The sequence below is a fragment of the Cynocephalus volans genome, chromosome 1, assembly GCF_027409185.1.
Source record: "Cynocephalus volans isolate mCynVol1 chromosome 1, mCynVol1.pri, whole genome shotgun sequence".
NCBI lineage: Eukaryota > Metazoa > Chordata > Mammalia > Dermoptera > Cynocephalidae > Cynocephalus > Cynocephalus volans.
In genome coordinates this window covers 298,191,691-298,213,533 of record NC_084460.1, presented here as the reverse complement: position 1 = coordinate 298,213,533, position 21,843 = coordinate 298,191,691, and the positions used below count along the sequence as shown (strand labels likewise).

Sequence of the window (21,843 nt, the reverse complement as noted above, 5' to 3'; positions counted from 1 at the left end):
AGGCCCCTTGCTGTGGTAAAAGGCATGAAGCTCACCTGATCTTAAGCAGGAGGCGGTGGAGAAGGCCAGGCAGGCCACGATGGCTCCTGAGCCTGGAGCCTCTGTTGGGAAGCCAAGCTTCCCGGGTGCAGGGGCACGAGGGACTGCTGCGGCAGGCAGAGGAGGACCCCAGCAGCAGGGGAGGCGTTAACTGACCACCTTCTCTTTCCCAGGCACGACTCACAGATCAGGGAAACTCCCAGCAACCCTGGGAGGGAGGCATTTTTTTCCCTGTTGTACAGAAGACAGAGGCTCTGAGAGGGCACACGCTGGTTGAGGGGAGTGCCAGGACTCAGAAATAGGCCTGTCTGGATACAGAGACCAAGACCTTCCCCCCGCCTGGGTGCCGCTCACAGGCCAGAAACGTCTCGTGCAAACCACCAGCTTCCCCTCTGCCCCACAGGCCGGCCCTCCAGTGAGCTTGAACTACCCCATGTCCCCCCCCCCAACCCCTCCTCAACCCCTGGGTTCACTCTAAACCTCAGCCTGAAACTGCCTTTGGGGACCTCTTGTCTTAGAACCAGAGGTGCCCCTCTCTAGAGTTCTCCTGCCCACACCCCGCTCCCCTTGCATTTCCTCAACAAGCTTGGAGAAGCCCTTGTGCCTCAAGAATTTCAGAAAAGTCCAAGCTCCAAGTACCTGCACCCCTGCCACTTTGACAAACACAACCCTGCCCCTGGCAGATGCCTGGACAGTGCCCCTTCCCCTTCCCTCCTCCCAGTGGAGAGCAGCCGCTCCTCCCATCTGCGGCTGCCGTGCGATCAGTCCCTTGTCTGGTATGAGGTGGAGGCAGCAGGGAACGAGGCACAGCAGTCTGCTCCTGCATTCTCTGCACCATTACCCTACGCTGCTGCAGTCAGCGAGAGCCTCCCTGATGTCGCCACAGTGCCTCCACACAGGAATGGCTTGCTTTGTTGGGGCTGGCTGCGGTGGTGATTTTGTGGAGCTAATAGCAGAGAAGCAAACTGAAATTGCTGTGTGGATGCTAGCCACTAATTTGAAATTGCCCACAGTAACACAGTTGTGCAGGGCTGGCAGGCCTAGTATTGGGGGCAGAGGCTGGAGAGGTTGCCTGGTGATCATGGGGATGTTGGCTTGCGTGATCGATGAGATCATGCAGGTCTCATGCATAATGGACAGCTCTGAACTGGAACAGGAGTGGCTGAGTGCAGGGGAGCTACTGACTGAATGAACACACCTCTTATTTCCATCCCTTACTAATGGGACTGCACCTCGCCATCAGCAAGGATGTCACTCTAGACACAGCCCAGGATCAACATTTGTTATACAAATAGGCTAATTAATTTCAGGTGTCCCTGCCATTTCAGGACTCTCAGGTAGCAGTATCAACTCCTGCCTCGGAAAGGACAGGGACCACACCACCATCACCATGGCAACTGGGCTGGTAGGGTTGGGCTCAGACCATGCAGGTGGATCTCTGCTCCAGGGAGTTTTAGTCTCCAGCCTCACCAGGACCATCACATCAGTCATTCTTCCACTAGTCTTTGGGCATCTCACGTGCACCCCACACATCCCAGGCACCCCCATCATCTGCTTTGTTCTCCATCAAGCTCCTTAAGAGACTAGTCTTGTCTCACCCTCCCCACCCACTCCTCAACCCCCCACCATCAGCTTGCTGCCCTCACCACTCCACAGAGATTCTTCTCACAAAGTTCTTCTTTGACAAAAAAAGAAGTACAAGACTTCGCTGAAAAACTACAAAACATTGTTGAAAAAATTTTGAGACCTAAATAAATGGAAAGACATTTTGTGTACATGGATTGAAAGACAGTATTTTCCAGATGGCAGTAATCCCCAAATTGATTCACTGCAATCCCCATCAAAATTCTAACTGGCTTATTTGCAGAAATTGATGAGCTGATCTTAAACTTCATATGGAAGTTCAAGGGCCCCGGCCGAAACAGTCTTCAAAAGAAAAACAAAATTGGAGGACTCACATCTCCCAGTTTCATTTTCCAACTTAATATAAATCTGCAGCAATCAAAACAGTGTGGTAATGGCATAAGAAGAGGCATATAGATCATTGGAATAGAACTGAGAGTCCAGAAATAAACCCTTCATTTATAGTCAGTTGATTTCCGACAAAGGTGCCAAGACAATTCAATGCAGAAAGAACAGTCTTTTCAGCAAATGGTGCCGGAACAACTAGAGAGCTACCTGCAAAACAATGAAATTGGACCCTTACCTCATACCGTGTACCAAAATCAACTAAGAATGTACCAAAGACCTAAAAGTAAGAACTGAAACTAGAAAACTCTAAGAAGAGTTTTATAAAACCTTGGATTAGGAAGTGGTTTCTTAGATATAACACAAAAAAACACAAGCACCAAAACCAAAAAAAAATTTAATTTTAATTTTTTTAATTTTTAAAATTTTTAATTTTTAATTTTAATTCATCAAAATTAAGAACTTTTTTTTGCCTCAAAGGACACCATCAAAAATGTGAAAAGAGGGCCGAGCCTGTGGCGCACTCGGGAGAGTGCGGCGCTGGGAGCGCGGCGACACTCCCGCCGCGGGTTCGGATCCTATATAGGTAATGGCCAGTGCACTCACTGGCTGAGTACCGGTCACGAAAAAGACCAAAAAAAAAAAAAAATGTGAAAAGACAATCCACAGGATGAAAGAAAATATTTGCAAACCATGTACCGGTAAGGCACTCGTATCTAGAAGATCCAATGAATACTTCCAAGTCAAGAATAATAATAAACAGCCCAACTTAAAAAATGGGCCAAGGGCCTGACTGCACATTTTTCAAAAGAAGATACACAAATGCCCAGTAAGCACGTGAAAAGATGCAAAACATCATTAGCCATCAGCCCAGTGGGAGCAAAAATGGCCAAGACTGCCTCGGGAAGTGTGTGTGGCGGCTGTCCCCACCGCCCCGAGCATTCTCCTTCCCACGCTTCCTCTTCGTTTCTCTGTGCTCATCAAGGTTCATTTAAAGCCAGGTGTTGTCCGGGCAACATGGTCAGATCTGACTCCCACGGTCACCCTGCTTGTCCCTCTCCCTCATTAGTGCTGAGATTATACTAGAATAATACAGGTTTAAACTATTCCCAAACTGCTTCAGAGAGATAAGCTTCCTAGCCTGATGTAAGCACGTATTTTTCAGACACTAGAGCCAGGGCCTTGGCTTTTCGTTGTTACAGTAGTCAGCAAAGGAAATCTTGAGTCCTCCTTCCAAACAACTCAGGAAAACGGGAACATGGCAAACTGGTAAGTCCCTGCAAGTTTCCTTCCACTTGGAAATCAGCCACTGCTTCCCATTCTTAGGGTCAAGGTGCTCGAATGTTCAGTCAGGTCCTTCCTTCCTTCCCACTTTCCAAATCTGAATACCAGAACTTGAGGAAAGGAAGCGCTGGCAATTAATAATCACCGCGTCGAGCTAGGAAGCAGATTCCCAGACTCATCCGAGGACAGACTTTAAGAAATTGTGTTTACCAGAGCTTTGAAATCACTTTAACAAAACGTATGCTACAGTGCGTTCTGTTTCTAAGCATATATTTCCTTTAGTTTCAAATTATTTTTTTATATTTTATTTTATTCTAATTTTTTTCCTCTTTATTCTAGAATGAACCTAAACGCCTAAAAAAACAGCTTCCCAAAATCCTGAAACTCCTGAAACCAGATGATAGGATTCTGATTGTGGGGACAACACAGCGTCCTTTCGATGCTGAACTTCAATCGTTTTGCAAAGTTTACCAAAAAATTATTTTGATCCCCAGACCAGACTATGCTTCCAGATATGGCAAGTATCCCAAGCCCCTTCCCACGTGCGGTGACAGACTGGGCCATCTGCTGTGCGCTTGTGGGCACAAGGCCAGCAGGGTGGCCTCATCCCCCAGTGAGCACCGAATGGCTAAGAGGAGCCTGTGCACTGCGAGGTGTGCCCCTGGCCTGACAGCAGAGCGCTGGGTCAGGACAGCAAAGCCACGTACCTCTGTGCTGTTGTTAACATATTTCTCTTTACCCAAGACAAAGGGAAACTGGATGGGGACTATCATTTCTGGCCCCGATGGTGACAAAGGCCCTCATGGGTGCTCATTTTTCCTTTGACAGGTAGATTAGGATCACTCATCTTGTACTGGTGGTGAGGGTGTCATTCTCACAGAGCACCATTTCTTTTCACCAGGTTGATTTCTTTTTTCCAGTCTCAAAGTTCAATCACGTGTTGGCTTACTTAAAATAAACATTAAATGCAACAAGAGCTTACTTTTTCAATTCTTTCTTTTTGAGTAGAACAGATTCAAAATCCCTTTCTTTTGAAACATTTTTAGATGGGAACAACACACAGCTGTGCTCCCGAGAGGTAGTGCAATGAGATCGAAAAGAGCCGTGGGATTTGGGCTCCTGGGAGACCTGGCTCGGGATCCCCGCTCTGCCGCTGAGTAGCTGGATGACCTTGACCGGTCAGTTGACCTTCTGAGCCTCCACGTTCTCATCTGCAAAGCAGGAGGACTGTCCACCTCCCAGGGCTGTTGTGACCCTCCTCTGACATGGTTAGCAAAACACCTAGCACCATGTCAGCCCCAGGAGGGCACGGGCATTGGCGCTGATGGTGGAGATGTGGGAAGACGTGTGGGTCATGGAGGAGGAAATGCCAGGTGGGGAGTGGCAAAGGGGACCTGGGAACAATGCTGCTGCCGTTTCTGTTATTAATTGCTGTATGAAAACCTCCTCAATGGCTTAAAACAGCAAATTATTCCCCACGGTGGTTCTGAGGGTTGACTGGGTTCAGCTCAGGTGTTCTCTTGAGGTATCTCACCATGCTAGAGTCAGATGTCAGTGGGGCTCTAGTCATCAGAAGACTGAGTTGGTCTGGACGTCCAAGATAGTTCCCACATGTGACTGGAGTTGGTGCTGGCCGCAGGGGGAGCTTAGTGGGGCTGTCAACCAGAAGCCTATACCTGGCCTCTGCACGCATGGCAGCGGGGCTCCAGGAGGGACTGTCTCACAAGCACACGTCTCAGGAGGTTCAGGCGGCAGTTGGAAGGATTCTGTGACCCAGCCTCACAAGTCACACTGGCCCACCTTCACCACACTTTACTGGCCAAGAGGAAGACACAGGACCAGCCCAGATGCAAGGGCAGTGGTCAATCTCCAGCACCGTGTCTTTACCTACCGCAGTGGTGGTGGGAGTCATGGGAGATTTGATATTGAGATGATGGTGGTGATGTCAGTGTCAGAAACAGCAGAGATGGGGGGGTGGGGGCGGGGCAGTAGGGAGGGTGCTAATGGAGGTGACGGTGGTCACACTGGCAGTAGCATAGAGGTGGTGGCAGTGTGGGGGTGTGAAGCTGGAGAGGTGGGAGATGTGGTGGTGACAGTGGTGGTGTTGTGTGGCCACACTGGGAGGTTGGTGGTAATGGTCGTGGTGGTTGCCTGATGATAATGGAGGGGATGGTAGTCACAGTGTTGATAGTGTAAAGGTGGTCGTGGTGGTGTGGGAGCAGTGGTTGGCATTAATGGCAGTAATTCAAATGATTAGGTTAGACTTGGTTTCTATGAATCCTTCTCCAATCACATTAGTGCCACCAAAACAGAGGGGAGATATGGTCCTATCTGGTTGTTCATAAGTTCCTGGTTAGTTTTATTTGCTAAAAGAACAACCCTCTCCTCCCCATGAATTACAAACTGCTGGCTTATAAGCCACTCCACTTGCAATGTGTGCTTATTTCTATCTTGATAAATTGTGGCCCTGGCTTCATAAATCAATATTATACACAAAGTACAGGAAGACTTTGGGCCCAGCTATTTCTCCATCCATCTAGCAGCTTCTCCACCTTTTAGGGCTTCAAACCCCTTCACTGGATCCTTTGCATCCAGACAGCATCAAAAGAAAAGAGGAGAGACAGCATGGAGGATGCCCAGAAGACTGTGATTACCAGACCCAGAAGGGCCCATATGGCACTGGCTGGAACGAATCACATGGCCCCCAGGGCTCAAGGGAGCAGGAGGGTCTGGGTTCTCCCACTCTCCTCTCTCATGCTCTCCTCTTGTTTTCTCTCTTCTTCTTTTGTGTTGTATACATACTTTAAGCTATCTCAATGGAATAAGGCGGGGTATTATTAATTTCAAGGGGCTAGAGAATGATTCTTGATTTTGGATGGAACAGCTTCAATTGCTTGACAAAACTGTAGGCCCTCGTAAAATGAAGCTGTTGAAGTATGGCGCTGGCAATTTGGTTCTTTTGATCGAATGCCAGGCATCTCTAAGGACTGAGGTCACATGGCAGATTCCTACATGAATCTCCTCCCAGTGTTATCATGGGAGAGAAAGGAAGACGTGTCCTGCACCTGTGTGCAGATGGGAAACCTACATACAGCGCCCTCCTGGGTGCAGGGTTCTGTCCACTAAACCTCATGCTTCTCACGTGTTTCTTTCTTGGTGGCTGATTTGTTCAGGCTGCCATTCTTGGTGACATCATAAACGCTGTCCAACATTTCCTCCAGTGACCTAGGAGTTTTCATCACCACCACGGCAGGGGCATCCATCTTAAAGAAAGACTGTTCCTGTCTCTGCAGTGATCAAAAGTGTTCTCTTCCAGCCCATCAAGCACAGGCTGCAGATCCATAACCTGGGCCATTGCCTGGTCATCTATCTACCAGCAGCAGAGTGCCAAAGGTGTGCAGGAACATTCACCATCCCACATCTCAGATTCCTCCAGGCAGTGTGGGGGAGTGGCAGTTCTGAGAAGGGGAGGGAGGATCAGCCTGAGGAAACACAGTCCTTAAGGTTTACCAAATATATAATTCAATATCTACTTCCTGGCCCCCAAATCAAGCTGTCTCTGCAAAGAAAATCCACCCCCAGGTTGATTAATGCCATGTCTAGTGCCCAGAAATGTCCCTGGGCTTCCTTCTCTCCACATTCCTAATGCTTCCCTCCTCTTGCCTCTCTTCCCTAGAGTCTGTTTCGCTAATAACCCAATTCATCACAGGCCCCACCTGGTCGATGAGTCCAGTGTATATATGTCTCCAGATTTTTCTGGGATTCTAGGCTTCAGAGGGTCAGTAGTCCACCCAAATCACATTATTCACCTCCTTGCTTTTGTAAAGTCCCAAATAAAAGTGAGTGTTAAGATACGACATCATCTTTAGCATTAGCCAGAAAGAAATCAATTGGGAGTGTCAAAAGCAGATGAAGGGAAGCTGAAGACCAGATTCTTTTCAGTCTAAAGATGGGAAAGAGAATGTAGATTTGTCTGAAGAAGCAAGAAGCATTTTGCATCCAAGAGAAGAAAGTAAAACACAGCGCTGGGCCCAGCGAGCACCTCTGCTGCCTTTGGCATTGTGAGACCCTGGCATGGGTCCTTGCCAACACACCCATTGCCAGTCCCCAAGGTTTGTGTGATTGTACCCACCTGAGCTCCTGGGCCAGACTCTGCAGCGTGTTGGTGGCTCCAGTGCTCCCATCTCAACTGAGCCCCCCATGCTGTGACTGACTCCACACCTGACACCTCCTTAGGCCCCAGAGCAGCTTTTCAAGTGTCAAGAATTCATGAGTTGGTGGCTTTGTAAAAGCAATAGAAGCTATTCTTTTAAAACCAAGTAAATTGAGCTCATCGACCGCAAACAGGAAGTCAAGCCTTGTTCTCTTTCCTATTCTCTGGATATTAAGATGACTGTGGACATGTGAACAAGTCCCACCATAGCTGTGCCCGCCCCACAGAACTCTCTTACTGCACCTCCATTTAAAAAATGGTGATCTTTGGAAACTAATCAAGGATTTAGGTATTTTGAGAAATCTCAGCCAAAACTCTATGTAAATACCAAGTACCATATATTTTAAGTGGCTAATAGTATATTTACATGTACACATTATACCAGAGTAATTGTATTCCATTATTGATGAATCTTTACTTTAGAGATTACTCCCGTTGGAAGGTCAAATGATCAGGGCTGGAAACTGTCAGGGCCATGACTGTCATAGCTTAACAGGGAGGTGAGGGAGAGAGTTGGATATTGGGGAGCACTTGGCCCTCACTGCTTGCCCACTGATGATTCCACTTCCTGCCACTGGTAGGAATTTTGCCTACGCATGCCCAAGGCTGAAGCTGTTCTGAGCTCCCAGCCTGGGGAAACTACTGGGTCTTCAGCTTTAGGGGCCTCAGCTGTGAATCTCCCACAAATGTGTTCTCAGCTTCCAGAGTCACCATGCAAACCTGTTGGTACTCTTTTTCAGACGTTAATTTATAACATTTATTGGACAGAAAACATCCCAGATCTCAAATGATGGTGTTGTCTAGTTGTTGTTATCATGGGTTATATTTTCTGCTAACTGTACAACAGTTATATTCAGATAAGGATAATCCTCACCTGGGAAGTTTATTGCAATAAATGCTTACATCAAAAGAATGGAAAGATTTTAACTAAGCAACCTAATGCTACACCTCAAAGAACTAGAAAAACAAGAACAATCCAATCCCAAAATTAATAGATGGAAAGAAATAATTAAGATCAATGAAACAAAAAGTTGTGGTTTTTTTGAGAAGATAAACAAAATAGATAAGCCATTAGCTAGGCTAACTACAAAAAAGAAGAGAGAGGACCCAAATAAAATCAGAAATGAAAAAGGAGACATTACAACCAACACCACAGAAATACAAAGAATCATTAGAGACTGCTATAAAGAACTGTATGCCAACAAATTTGAAAACCTGGAGGAAATGGATAAGTTTTGGGACACATATAAACTACCAAGGCTGAACTAAGAAGAAAACCTGAACAGACAAATAACAAGCAACAAGATTGAAGCAACAATCAGTAGTCTCCCAACAATGAAAAGCCCAGGCCTGGATGGCTTTACTACTGAATTCTACCAAACCTTTGAAGAGGAATTAATACCAATTCTGTTCAAACTGTTCCAAAGAATTGAAACAGAGGCCATTCTTCCAAACTCATTCTATGAAGCCAGCATCACTCTGATATCAAAACCAGATAAAGATAGAACAAAAAAGAAAAAGAAAAAGAAAACCATAGGCCAATATATCTGATGAACATAGACACAGAAATCCTCAACAAAATATTAACAAACAGCATACAGCAACACATCAAAAGAATTATACACTGTGATCAAGTGGGATTCATCCCAGAAATGCAAGTATGGTTCAGCACATGCAAGTCAATAAGTGTGATTCACCACATCAACAAAATCAAAGACAAAAACTATACGATTATCTCAATAGATGCAGAAAAAGCATTTGACAAAATTCAGCATCCCTTCATGATAAAGACTCTCAGCAAATTAGGTATAGAAGTATCTCAACACAATGAAAGCCATATATGACAAACCAACTGCCAATGTCATCCTGAATGGGGAAATGCTGAAAGTTTTTCCCTTAAGAACAGGAACAAAACAAGGATGCCCACTCTCACCACTGCTATTTAACATAGTATTGGAAGTATTATCTAGAGCAGTCAAGCAAGAGAAAGAAATAAAGGGCATCCAGATTGGAAAAGATGAAGGCAAAGTATCCTATTTGCAGATGAAATGATCCCATATATAGAAAAACCTAAGGACTCTGCCAAAAAACTTTTAGTGCTGATAAATGATTTCAGTAAAGTTTCAGGATATAAAATCAACATGCAAAAATCTAACATTTTCATAGTCCAACTAGCAGAAAAAGAAATCAAGAAAGCAAGCCCATTTACAATAGTCACCAAAAAAATAAAATAAAATAGGAATCAATTTAACCAAGGAAGGGAAAGATCTCTACAATGAGAACTACAAATCACTGTTGAAAGAAATTAAAGAGGACACAAAAAGATGGAAAGACATTCCATGCTCTTGGATTGGAAGAATTAACATTGTGAAAAAGTCCATACTACCCAAAGTGATCTACAGATTCCATGCAATTCCCATCAAAATACCAATGATGTTCTTCACAGAAATAGAAAAAAACAATTCTAACATTCATATGGAACAACAAAAGATCCAAGGCAATCCTGAGCAAACAATAATAATAATAATAAAGCAGAAAGCATTACACTACCTGACTTGAAATTATACTACAAAGCTATAGTAACCAAAACAGCATGGTACTGGCATCAAAACAGATACTCAGACCAATGGAACAGAATAGAGAACCCAGAAATAAATCCACATACTCAGAGCCAACTGATATTTGACAAGGGCAACAGGAGCATACATTGGGGAAAGGACTGACTCTTCGATAATTGGTGCTGGGAAAACTGGACATTCATATGAGAAGAATGAAACTAGACCTGTACCTCTCACCATATACCAATATCAACTCAAAATTGATTAAATACTTATATGTAAGACCTGAAACTATGAAAATACTAAAAGAAAACATAGGGGAAACACTTCGGGAGGTAGGACTGGGCAAAGACTATGAATAAGACCAAAAACACAGGCAACCAAAGGAAAAATAAACAAATGGGATTACATCAAACTAAAAGGCTTCTGCACAGCAAGAAAAACAGTTAACAGAGCAAAAAGAAAACCTAAAGAATAGGAGAAAATATTTGCACATCATGCATCTGACAAGGGAATTAATATCCAGAATATACAAGGAATGCAAACAACTTAACAGTAAAAAAACAAGTAACCTGATTTTAAAATGGGCAAAGGAGCTGAATAGACATTTTTCAAAGGAAGATATATTGACATTTCTCAAAGGCCAACAGACATGTGAAAATATGCTCAACATCACTAAGTATCAGGGAAATGCGAATCAAAACCACATGGAAATATCATCTCATGCTAATTAGACTGGCTATTATCAAAAAGAAAGAGAATAACAAATGCTGGTGAGGATTTGGAGAAAGAGGAACCGTCCTGCACTGCTGGACTGTAAATTGGTGCAGCCATTATGGAACATGGTATGGAGTTTCCTCAAACAACTACAAATAGTACTGCCATATGATCCAGCAATCCTGCTGCTGGGTGTACAGCCGAAGGAATGGAAATCATCGTGTCAAAGGGACACCTGCACTCCCATGTTTATCACAAATCTATTTACAATAGCTAAGAGTTGGAACCAACTTACATGTCCATCAATGGATGACTGGATGAGGAAAACGTGTTACATATACACAATGGAATACTGCTCTGCCATAGAAGGGAATGAAATTCTGCCATTCACAGTGACATGGATGAACTAAGAGAAAATTATGTTAAGTGAAATAAGCCAGGCACAGAAAAAGAAATACCTCATGTCCTCACTCATAAGTGGGAGCTGAACAAAAAAATAAATAAACAGAAAAAGAAAAAACAACAATCACAATAATTCCTTGAACTTTCAAAAGGAGAGAACGGAACTGAGGCCACCAGAGGTTTGAAAGGGGGAGTTGGAGGGGGATTAGGAAGAAGTTGATAAAGGGCCACAAGAAATGTTTACATTGTGTAGTGATGTTATAAACAAATAAAATAAAACATTGTATTAAATTTTCTAAAAAAGGATACACCTGCTACAATCTGTCTTTACACAAACGTGCTTTGGAATATGCTGTAGTTTATTTCGTATCTTTTATAATTGATGTTATAATTAAAGTTAGGAAATTGGTGTGAGATGGAATGACTAATAACAATAATTGTAATGACAGCAGTAATACAACTTCAGAAAATACACACTGTTGCACTTACGTCTCACACCAGCCTAAGAAGTAACTCTTTCCACTCCTGTTTTATAGATAAGACTAATTTGGGCTCAAACTCAATTCACCAAGGCAGTAGCAGAGTGGATCTGGAGGCTAGATGATACTTTAGGCCAGTTGGGGAGTCCTGCAGCACCGTGCTGGCCTCACTGCAGGGCTCCAAAGCCTTGGTGCCTTGCCTTCCTCAGCTTGTAAAACAGACATTTACCCTTAGCAACATTTACCCTTTCCAGCAACTCAGCGCAGCCACAGGGCCACGCCCCCCACCAAAGAGACAGTGCAGGTGAATTGCTGGAATAACTCATGGCGCAAAGCCGGACTGTCTGATAAGAGTCATAGTTACATTCCCAGCCATTTTATCCCTTTAATAGACCATTTTATTTTCTCAGCCATTTTTGGATCAATGTATTTGGATTATGTAGTCATTTAACAGACCCAGAAATAACTCAGATTATGCAGTAATGGTCATATTTAAAGAATTGTTTCAAGTATTCCTCCAAAAAAGTCAAAATGCTTTAGAGACGTTTGAACAGATCATCTCAGGGCCAAGACTGATGTCTGGCACAGAGACGGATGGTCTTGTGACGTGTTCCCCCCATCACTGTCCGGATACAATTCAATAAGTTACAGCAAATGTCATTTACTTCCCTTGAAGCTCTCTTCACAGAAGGAACTTAGTTCTCCAAATGTAATATTACTTTAAGTGCCGTACAGGAGTTTATTCTATCTCTAATGTTAAGCATCAAGAATTATTTTGTAATTCATTTACACAACATCCCCGTGTTCTAATAGAAATCTCTCATTTACCCTAGGTCCCCCTAACCCAGAGAACAGGCACTCATCTGTTGAATTCCAGTCAACTAGGGCATGTCTGCAGTTGTTGGGGGGTAGACAGTAAGGGTCAAATTGCTTTATTCAATGCGGTGTATACTACAGTGTCTTACACCCAAATGGAACTAATGGTAGCTAATAGAAAATGGAATCTGCTTTCTAATTCCAGATATGGAAATAATGTAGGAAATGAACTATACTCGTATAGCTAAATATATATATATATATATATATTAGGTTCCTACTTATCCAAACTCTTTAGAAAATATAATATTCTGAAGAACAGAGATGCCATATACAAGGGGTCTTCTAAAAGTTCATGAAAGGATCCATATTATCTTTTTTTGTTTGTTTGTTTGTTTGTTTGTTTGTTTTGACCAGTAAGGGGATCGCGACCCTTGGCATGGTGTTGTCTGCACCGCGCTCAGCCAGTGAGCGCACTGGCCATCCCTATATAGGATCCGAACCCGTGGTCTCTGCACTACCAGCACTGCACTCGTCTGAGTGAGCCACAGGGCCGGCCCAGATTCATATTATCTTTTAACTCAATTTTTCCACAAACTTTTTGAAGTGACCTATGTGGATTTCTAATTTTGAAAGTTTGTAAACATGCTTATAATTACCACACTAAAACTATACTGACCGTGGTTCTAATTTTTCCTTGTCAGTTCACAAGGGCCTTGTGGATCTACACACCTCAGAGCCACTGATATGTATGTCTCATGGTTCAAGATTCCCCAGAGGACAGCATTTAGTGATTTGGCTTCCTGCTCATTTGAATTACAAATAAACTGAAGTAGGCTTCTCACCTGCCCCTTTCGTGATGAGATGTACCTTTGCAGAGCTGGACAAGCTCTGCTGCTCCATGCTAACCCTTGTCCTCTGTGTCTTTCTTGGATATAACAGTTTTGTGGAAACAAATCATTCAGCGCAATGGAGGAGTCCTTACTAATGCCTTGAACGTCAGTTGCCTGGCCAAGGTCACGGATGGCTTCACCCAAGGACACATCGTGGAAGTGGTGAAAGATGTGCTCACAGACCAGAGGCTCTGGCAGCAGGGTCGTAAGCCACTCACCGCAGGCGAGTTTATTGCAGTGATGAGCAGCATGAATCCGGTGTATCAAGAGGAGGAAGAGAGCTTTAAGGTAAGCCGAACTCCTCGAGGGATAAATCTTTGCAGCAAACACCCATCACACAGCCTCCTCCCTCTGCTTTCCTGGTTTTCATGAATTTGAACTCTGACACAATTAAATTTGGAAACATGAAATTTTTAAATCACAAAATCTTTTGAGCCTCAGCAGTAAAATGTCTTTCAAATTATAGGAAAATCATGGTCCATGACCTTATAAATTAACAGCCAAATTGAGGAACTGAGTAGCAGCTTTAAAAGCACTGGATTCACACACGCATGCACGCACGCACGCACACACGCATGTGCAGACACGTGCGCACACACACCCTTCTCCTGGTTTTCACTCCATATGGAACAAGCTTTGCATAGAGAAAACCACCCCCTAAGTAGTATATTTCAAAGCCATGCTATTTTTGTCCCATATATGCCATGGTACACCTTATTTTTCATATTTCAGTGCGTTTTCAATAGGAAACCAAAAGGGAACTCACCAAAATTTAGTTTTCCATATCTTTGAATAAATTCCGACATGCTCACAGAATTTATTAGATCCAGAGGAAACTTTGAGAATCACCTCTTCCAACTTCCTCTTCCATAGGAGGACACGAAGCTGCTGAGAGTTACGTAGCTGGTCCAAGGCACACACAAGGAGAGCACCCTGGTGCCTGCCAAGCCAGAGGGCACTGCTCAGACGCTACTGGCTGTCCTTTAAGTTGCAATGAATACAGTGTGTTTCCTTTCTGTACCTGAAGGTAGTTTCCTGGGCCAACCAGGAAGGCAAGTGAGGAAAATTACGTCCCTGCAATTGAAGGCCACCACAGCATTGGTCGTGTGATCGCCAGGAGAATTGAAACTCTCATTCAAGGCTCTTATTTCCGGGAGCCTGCTTAAGATTAGGAAAATTTCCCTCTACAACGTATCACTTTTCCACCAAGTCTAAAAACTGTTTTCTCCCTGGTTTGCCCCTAATGCTTCAGTGTAAAGTGAAAAATAGTGATAATAACTATTCCAGCAATAATGGTCTAGCGCAGGGGTTGGCAGACTTTCTGTAAAGGTTCAGACAGTAAATATTTTAGGCTTTGAGAGCCATGCAGTCTCTGTCACAACTGTTCAATTCTGCATCAGAGTTCAAACGCATCCCTACACCATACGTAAATGAATGGGCATGGCTGGGTTCCAAGAAAATTCTATTTGCAAAAACAGGCAACAGGCCAAGTTTGGCCCATCAGCAATGTTTTGCTGACCCCTGCTCTAGCAAAACTGAAAAAAAAAAAAAATACTTCCAACTCCAGCTGAGTTTTTGCCAAGCATTTGGATTAATATTCTTATTAACTATTTAATTCTTGTTTGTATTAGTTGCAAATATTTATCCTCTTCAAGTGATATATCATAATCTCTTCTGAAATTCCCAATTTTTTCTTCTTTCTAAAGTGTTGATTTTCCTCCTCATTTTGAGGAATTAAATTTAGGATGTTAAAATCTACACTTTCTCTTATCTGGGTTTTTAACCTTCCAAAGTGATCTCCAGAAGCTTTTCCGTGTGTTTTAGGTGTTTGAGGTCTGATCACACCCTTCAAGAGGAGGAAATATTACCATTTTATGACCTGGGATGAGAGTGCATATGCTTCTCACACCCGTTCTTGGAGTATTTGATCAGTTTATCCAATTTTTTTAAGGAAAATTGAATCATTTTTACCTCTTTTTTTTTTTTTTAAAGAAAGATGACCGGTAAGGGGATCTTAACCCTTGACTTGGTGTTATCAGCACCACACTCTCCCAAGTGAGCTAACCGGCCATCCCTATATAGGGATCCAAACCTGTGGCCTCGGTGTCATCAGCACCACACTCTCCGGAGTGAGCCACGGGCCGGCCCTGTTACCCAGTACCTCTGGTCCATTTCTGCTTCTATTGTAGCACCAGTGCTGGGCACAGTGCCTGGCCCCAAGTAGGTGTTCAAGAAATTTGTTTAATAGGACATTTATTGAGCAGATGGATAATGGAATGACACTGTCACACTCCGAATTATGTGACACCATTGCTGTAGTTGCTCATAATCTGGCCTATTGTGTTTGCCATGAAAAACTTTTACCTAATTGTGCTTCTGACAATGTGTCAGACTAAGATCTTGCAGATTCTGCAAACACATTCTTCCCTCCTCCATTGGCATGATGGAGAAAATATTTAATGATGTTGATGACAATCATGATAACGTTAGCTAGTACTTACTGGCTGTTTATTACATACCAGCCACTGTATTAACTCATTCAGACCTCACAACCCCCCTATTTTGTAAATGAGGACACTGAGTCATAGAGAGGTGTGGTGGGCAGAATAATCGCCCCTCAAAGATGTCTACGTCCTAACCCCTAGAACCTGTAAATATGTTAGGTTAGATGGCAAAGGGGAATTAAGGTAGCAGGTAGAGTAAGGATGCTAATCAGCTGAACTTAAGATAGATTATCCTAAATTATCCTAGTGTGTCCATGTAATGATAAAAAGTGGAAGAGGGAATCGGAAGAGAGAACCAGAGAGATAGCAGCTTGAGAAGGACTCATTGGTACTTCAAGTTGCCGAACGTTGCTAGCCTGAATATGGAGTAGGGACCACAAGCCAGAAAAGCAGGTGGTCTCTGGAAGCTGCAAAAGGCAAGGGAACAGATCCTCCCCTAGAGCATCCACAAAGGAACACAGCCCTGCAGACACCTAGATTTTAGCCCATTTCAGATGTCTCACCTACAGAACTGTAAGATAATAAATGTGCTGTTTTAAGCCTCTAAATTTGTGGTAATTTTCCATAGTGGCAATAAGAAAAAAGCAATGCAAGAGGCAAAGTAACTCCATTGCAGATCACACAGCTAAAAAGCAACAGAGCTGAAATTCATACCTCATTCTCAAGTCAATTTTATTAACTATATTCTATACTATGTCTCAATAAGTTAAGAGTTCATCGCTTTAAGAACTTGACCAACTCATCTTACATTAAAAAACAGAATCTAGGCTAAAAGAAGGAAGAGGAAATCCCCAAGTGCCAGAAGCAAAGGTAAATCTCAAAGACAGGAACAACCATATGAGATAATGTGTTGGTGGCCTAGGGGAGTATAAAATCCAAACACAAAGGCATCCGTAGCTGCATGTAAGATAAAATGCTGGAACCACATGAGTCTGGGACACTTAATAGGCTGCAACAAAGAAGCTTCATGGAACTTGTGATCTTCTCAGGGCTCTGGATGGAGAACAAAGGTGTTCCACAAGAAATCAAAACCAAGGCCTATGCCATGCACATCAAGGTTCCAAATTTATAATCTTCAGTGGTGCCAGAATCCCAGCACCAATTATAAATATATTAGTATTTTAACTTGGGATTCTGGTACCATGGAGGTAGTATATAAATTTGAAACCTTGATGTATATGACATAGGCTTTCGAAATATTAATATATTTCAAAAAAATAATATGGTATCATTAAAACTCCTGAAGTCACATCAAAAGCAAATGTAAAAACCACTCTGTATGGAACTTTGTCCAAGTCAGGGTACATAGGACTCCTACAGGAAACACTACTCTTGCTAAAGATGAACTCATAAAATAAAAAAATCATGAGCTGCAAGGAAATAATTTACCAGGGGGAGAGTCAGCAGATACAAATAACAGAATGAGTACCACTAAGAACTTGAGATAATAAAACATTCTAAAAGAGACAACAAAATAAGTATGTTTAAATTATTAAACACCAGAAACATTATAGGGGAGAAAACAGGCAAATTTGAAAAAGAACCAAGTAGAACTTATGATAGTGAAAAAATATAGTCATTAAAGTTAAAAACTCAATGAATGGGTTATCTGTGAATTAGACACAACTAAAGAGAAAATAAAAGAACCGGAAAGGGGAGCAAAGAAAATTGCCAAGAATGGAGCATAGAGAAAAATAGAGAACAGAAAACAAAGAGAGTTAAGAGTCACAGAAGATAAAATGACATTATGAAACCTGGTTATGTATTTGGGTTTAGAAGACCTTGTAGAAGCAACCTCAGAACTGCTAAAGGGGGAAGAGAAAGGAGAGAGATAAAGACCAAAACAGAACTTCCCCCTCAAAAGGAATCTGAAGATCAAAATCTCAAAACATTTTAAGAAATCTAATGCTAAGTACAATCTGAAAAAATGTTTAAATTAATATAATTAAGATGTTCAAGAAAAATAAATGAAAGTATGACTTCCATTAGAAATGTACACTAGGTTTTGAAACAAAGACAGACCAAAAGGGCATAAGAAGAGATCGTTATGAAAAAATTATAAAAATAAAGGTTAGAAATGAAAAAATATATAATTAACATCAAATGGCAAGAAAATAAAAGAGATATGAACTCTTAAACCAGATATGGTCAAAGAGCAATTCGTGAACTGGAAAATATCCTGGGGAATAACCCCAGAAATCATCACAGAAAAACCATAAGATAAAATTCATTAAAGTAAAGGTTTATGAAAGATTGGTTGAAAGACACTGACATTCAACTAATAGAAGTTCTAAAAGGAAAGAATACGAGAAATAACTTAAATGTCCATCAAGAGATGATTGGATAAAGAAAATGTGGTATATATTCATAATGAAATACTACAAAATCATAAAAAAAGAATGAAATTCTGCCATTTGCAACAACATGGATGAGCTTGGAGAGAATTATGTTAAGTTTAATAAGCCAGGCACAGAAAGAGAATTACCATGTGTTCTCACTCACGTGTGGAAGCTTAAAAAGATCTCATAGAAGTAAAGAGTAGAGTGGTGGTTACTAGAGACTTGTAAGGGCAGGGGGAGGGTGGTCAACAGCTAGAAAATAGTAGAGAGGTAAGAAGAGTAAGATCTATAGCAATATAGGGAGACTACGGTCAACAGCAAATGACCGTAGAACTTCAAGTAGCCAGTTAAGATGCTGAATGTTCCCAACACAAAGAGAAGACAGATGTTCGAGGTGGTGTATATGCTAAATGCCCTGATAGGCTCATCACACAGTGTATAAATGTATCCAAGCATCACGTTGTACTCCATAAACACATACAATTATCATGGGTCAATTAAGAAAAAAAGAAAAAGAAAAAATTTTTCAGAGACAGAAATAGGTTAGAGGTTACCAGGAACAGGGGGAAAGGAATAATTAGAAGTTACTGCTTAATGGGTACAGAGTGTAGGCTTAGAATGATGAAAAAGCTTGGAAGTAGATAGAGGTAGTGCTTACACAGCACTATGAATGTCATTGACTCCACACACTACATGTTTTAAAATGCTTAAAATGGCAATCTTTGTTATATATGTTTTACTACAATTTTTAAAAAAACTTTAATAAAAGAAAAAAGCATGAAAGCAGAGATTTATGGAAGATACTGACATTCAGCTAATAGAAGTTCTAAAAGAAAAGAATACCAGAAATAACAGAGGAACAATTGTTTTAAGAAACACTTGCTGAGAATTTTCCTGAATTAAAGACATGAGTTATCAGATTTAAAATAAACTCCAAGTAGCCATTAGAACACATAAGAACAAATCCACACCTAGACACATCATTGGGAACCTAAAAAACAAGATAATAAGCTAGTCGGAAAAGCTACCAGATTACCTACAAAGAAACAATTGGGAAATCAGACTTCCCCTTGAAAATAGATGCCAGAAGACAATGAGATAATGTCTGTAAAGTACTGAGGAAGATAACTGTCTACTTATATCCAGCTAAACTAGAATCCAAGAGACAGGAGGAAATACAGACATACAAAGACTGCGATCGTTTCTCACTCACAGCACCACACAGAGCACTTGGGCAATATCGGGTGAGTGGAAGGTGCCCATTCCCCACAGCCCAGGAATTCTACTTCTGTGTATATGCCCAAGAGAAGTTCTGTCACAGGTATACAAGGAGACATGTAAAAATTGTGAACTTCAACACTGTTCATAATAACAAAGAATTAAAAATGACTTTTATGTCTGTTAATAGGAGAACTAATAAATAATGTGTAGTATAGTCAGTCAATGAAATATTACGACTGTGAAGTTTCAAACCAGATGTTTCTGAGGTTTCAAATAAAATGCAAATGTGGAGAAAAATACCATCACAGGGCCAGTTACAATCACTAAGCACTTTGGTAGTGTTTTGACTCCATGATTTCTGCCACATTTTCAACAGTCTCAGAGTATTCTAGAAGCTGGACTGGTGGCCACTTGTGAACCATGGGGGCCATTCACATTACGAAGAAAACTCACACCCTCCGGACACAGTAAGATGCCCAGGAAAATAGGTGACTTGATTGGGAAGGATTGTTGGGTAGATTTAGCCTGTGATTATCCAAAACTTAACTCCTCGAGGTGGAAGTTATAAATCATGCAGAAATACAGGTTGGAAAACCCATTAAGAAAGAGTTTGTGTTAAACATGACATTAAATGCCCAAAGTGCAATGGCTGCTTGCCTCTTCCCTGCTTGGCAGGCTTTATTTTTAAGAGCATTCCAGTGAATTTATGTCATTTTGATCTTTTCCTAAATATCTATTTTATTTCAGAACTGGTATGCCAAAACCCCTATGGGTAGAAAGCGAGCCTTGGCATTAACGGGAGGTGGCACAGAAAGGAATAAAGGGAAGAAAGAAAAGAAAGGAAAGAAAGAGAAAAAGAAAAAGTAATGGCTTTCTGAGAAGCCGGCCTTGAGTCTCTCTCTGAGATGGAGACGGCCCAACCCTCCAGAGAGGAGACTCCCCAGTGCCCGGCAGAAGCAGCCCGCGGGAAGAGACACTGACCGTGCAGCAGGGCCTGGCGCCGCGGCTCGCTGACCACTGCCTGTGCTCGGTGAGGCCCGTGGCAGGCGGGACACCAAGCAAGGGGTCCGAAATAATTGTTGCTGTAGCTGGTAATTGTTCTTAATCTATGTAAAGCTTGTATCTAACAGAAATTTACTCTTCAAACACTCCACAGTCTTGCATCAGTCCTCTTGTCAAATTTAAAATTTGATAGTTACAGAATATTCACATTTGATAGATGAGCCATGAGTATATCGTCAGTACACTAGCTTTGTATTAATCCATACACACCATATATTAGCTTGCACATATTTTGATAAATTAGTTCTTTGATCTAGTAGTATATATATTATATAATGGAATAAAGCTGTTGTTCTGGAATTAACTCAATCATTTGTTTGCTAGAGCTAAAACAAGATCCTAAAAATGAACTATGTCAACCTCCCGATTTTGAAGATGTGGAAACTAAAGTCCAGGGACACACCGCTCATGTTTGGAACACTGGGGTGGATATCACTGGCCCAGTCTAGTGATCTTTGGAAGCAGTGAAACGGGTAGGCCAGTGACTGGATGAAAACCACAATATAAACACGGGGTAAATGCAGAAAAAAGCAAGCCTAAGTGAAGAAGTAAAAAATGATAAATAAGAAAAAGATTAAAGAACAGAAAAGGGTTGGTTAGAGCGCGGTGCTGATAATACCAAGGCCCGGGGTTCATTCCCTGTACTGGCCAGCAAAAATAAATAAATAAATAGTAAAAAATAAATTTAAAAGGGTCAGGAGAGAAATTTAAATTTTGTAAGAACGCAAAAGGTCCTTTGATGAACTGAATTTTTAGTTTTTTTAATGTTGGTTTCAATTTAAATAGCCACATGTGGCTAGTGTGACTGGTGTATTGGGCAGTGCAACATCAGAGGAACGTGAGCCTTGAACTTGGCAAGGGTGGCCTACGTATCCCTTCAGCCCACTCCCTGTCTTCTCCCAGCCCACTAACGTCGAGACCTGCTTTCCCCCAGCCACTGTATTCTTCCAGATGATGACTTCCCGCCCTTCCCAGGCTGGGCTTGTGCTCTAGTTCCACATGGGGCCTTGGGCCCTGTCTAAAACCTTGGCTAGTGTCTACCAGCACCCCCTCCTGGTTACCAGGGACTGTGACATGGCCTCATGCCCAGGGGCCTTTGGCCCTGTTGGTGGAGGCTGCTACTCTGCAGTGCCCACTGAGCAGACCCTTATATGCCACTCACTGCTGGCTCCACAAGAGCCCGGCACTGCATAGCTCATGCATGCTGGCACTTACGGCCTCCTACTCTGCTTGAGGGGGGTGCGTATGCATGTACACCACCCCCACACACACGTGTACTCCACCTTTTTACACAAATGGTGACACACCGTATCTCTATTTCTTTTTTTTTTAATATTATTTTTTTACA

At 42.3% G+C, this 21,843-nt stretch overlaps 1 protein-coding gene across 3 annotated transcripts in view; it reads left to right on the top strand.

Moving 5' to 3' along the window:
- The window catches only part of IQCA1 (IQ motif containing with AAA domain 1), a 165,060-nt gene extending 144,760 nt beyond the window's left edge, over positions 1–20,300 (top strand). For all 3 annotated transcript variants that reach the window (XM_063115154.1, XM_063115147.1, XM_063115137.1), the window contains 3 exons: positions 3,631–3,808; positions 13,419–13,657; positions 20,181–20,300. In XM_063115154.1, coding sequence (XP_062971224.1) covers positions 3,631–3,808; positions 13,419–13,657; positions 20,181–20,300 — 537 coding nt within the window. The remainder of the gene's footprint in view (positions 1–3,630; positions 3,809–13,418; positions 13,658–20,180) is intronic.
- Positions 20,301–21,843: the final 1,543 nt, after the last annotated feature.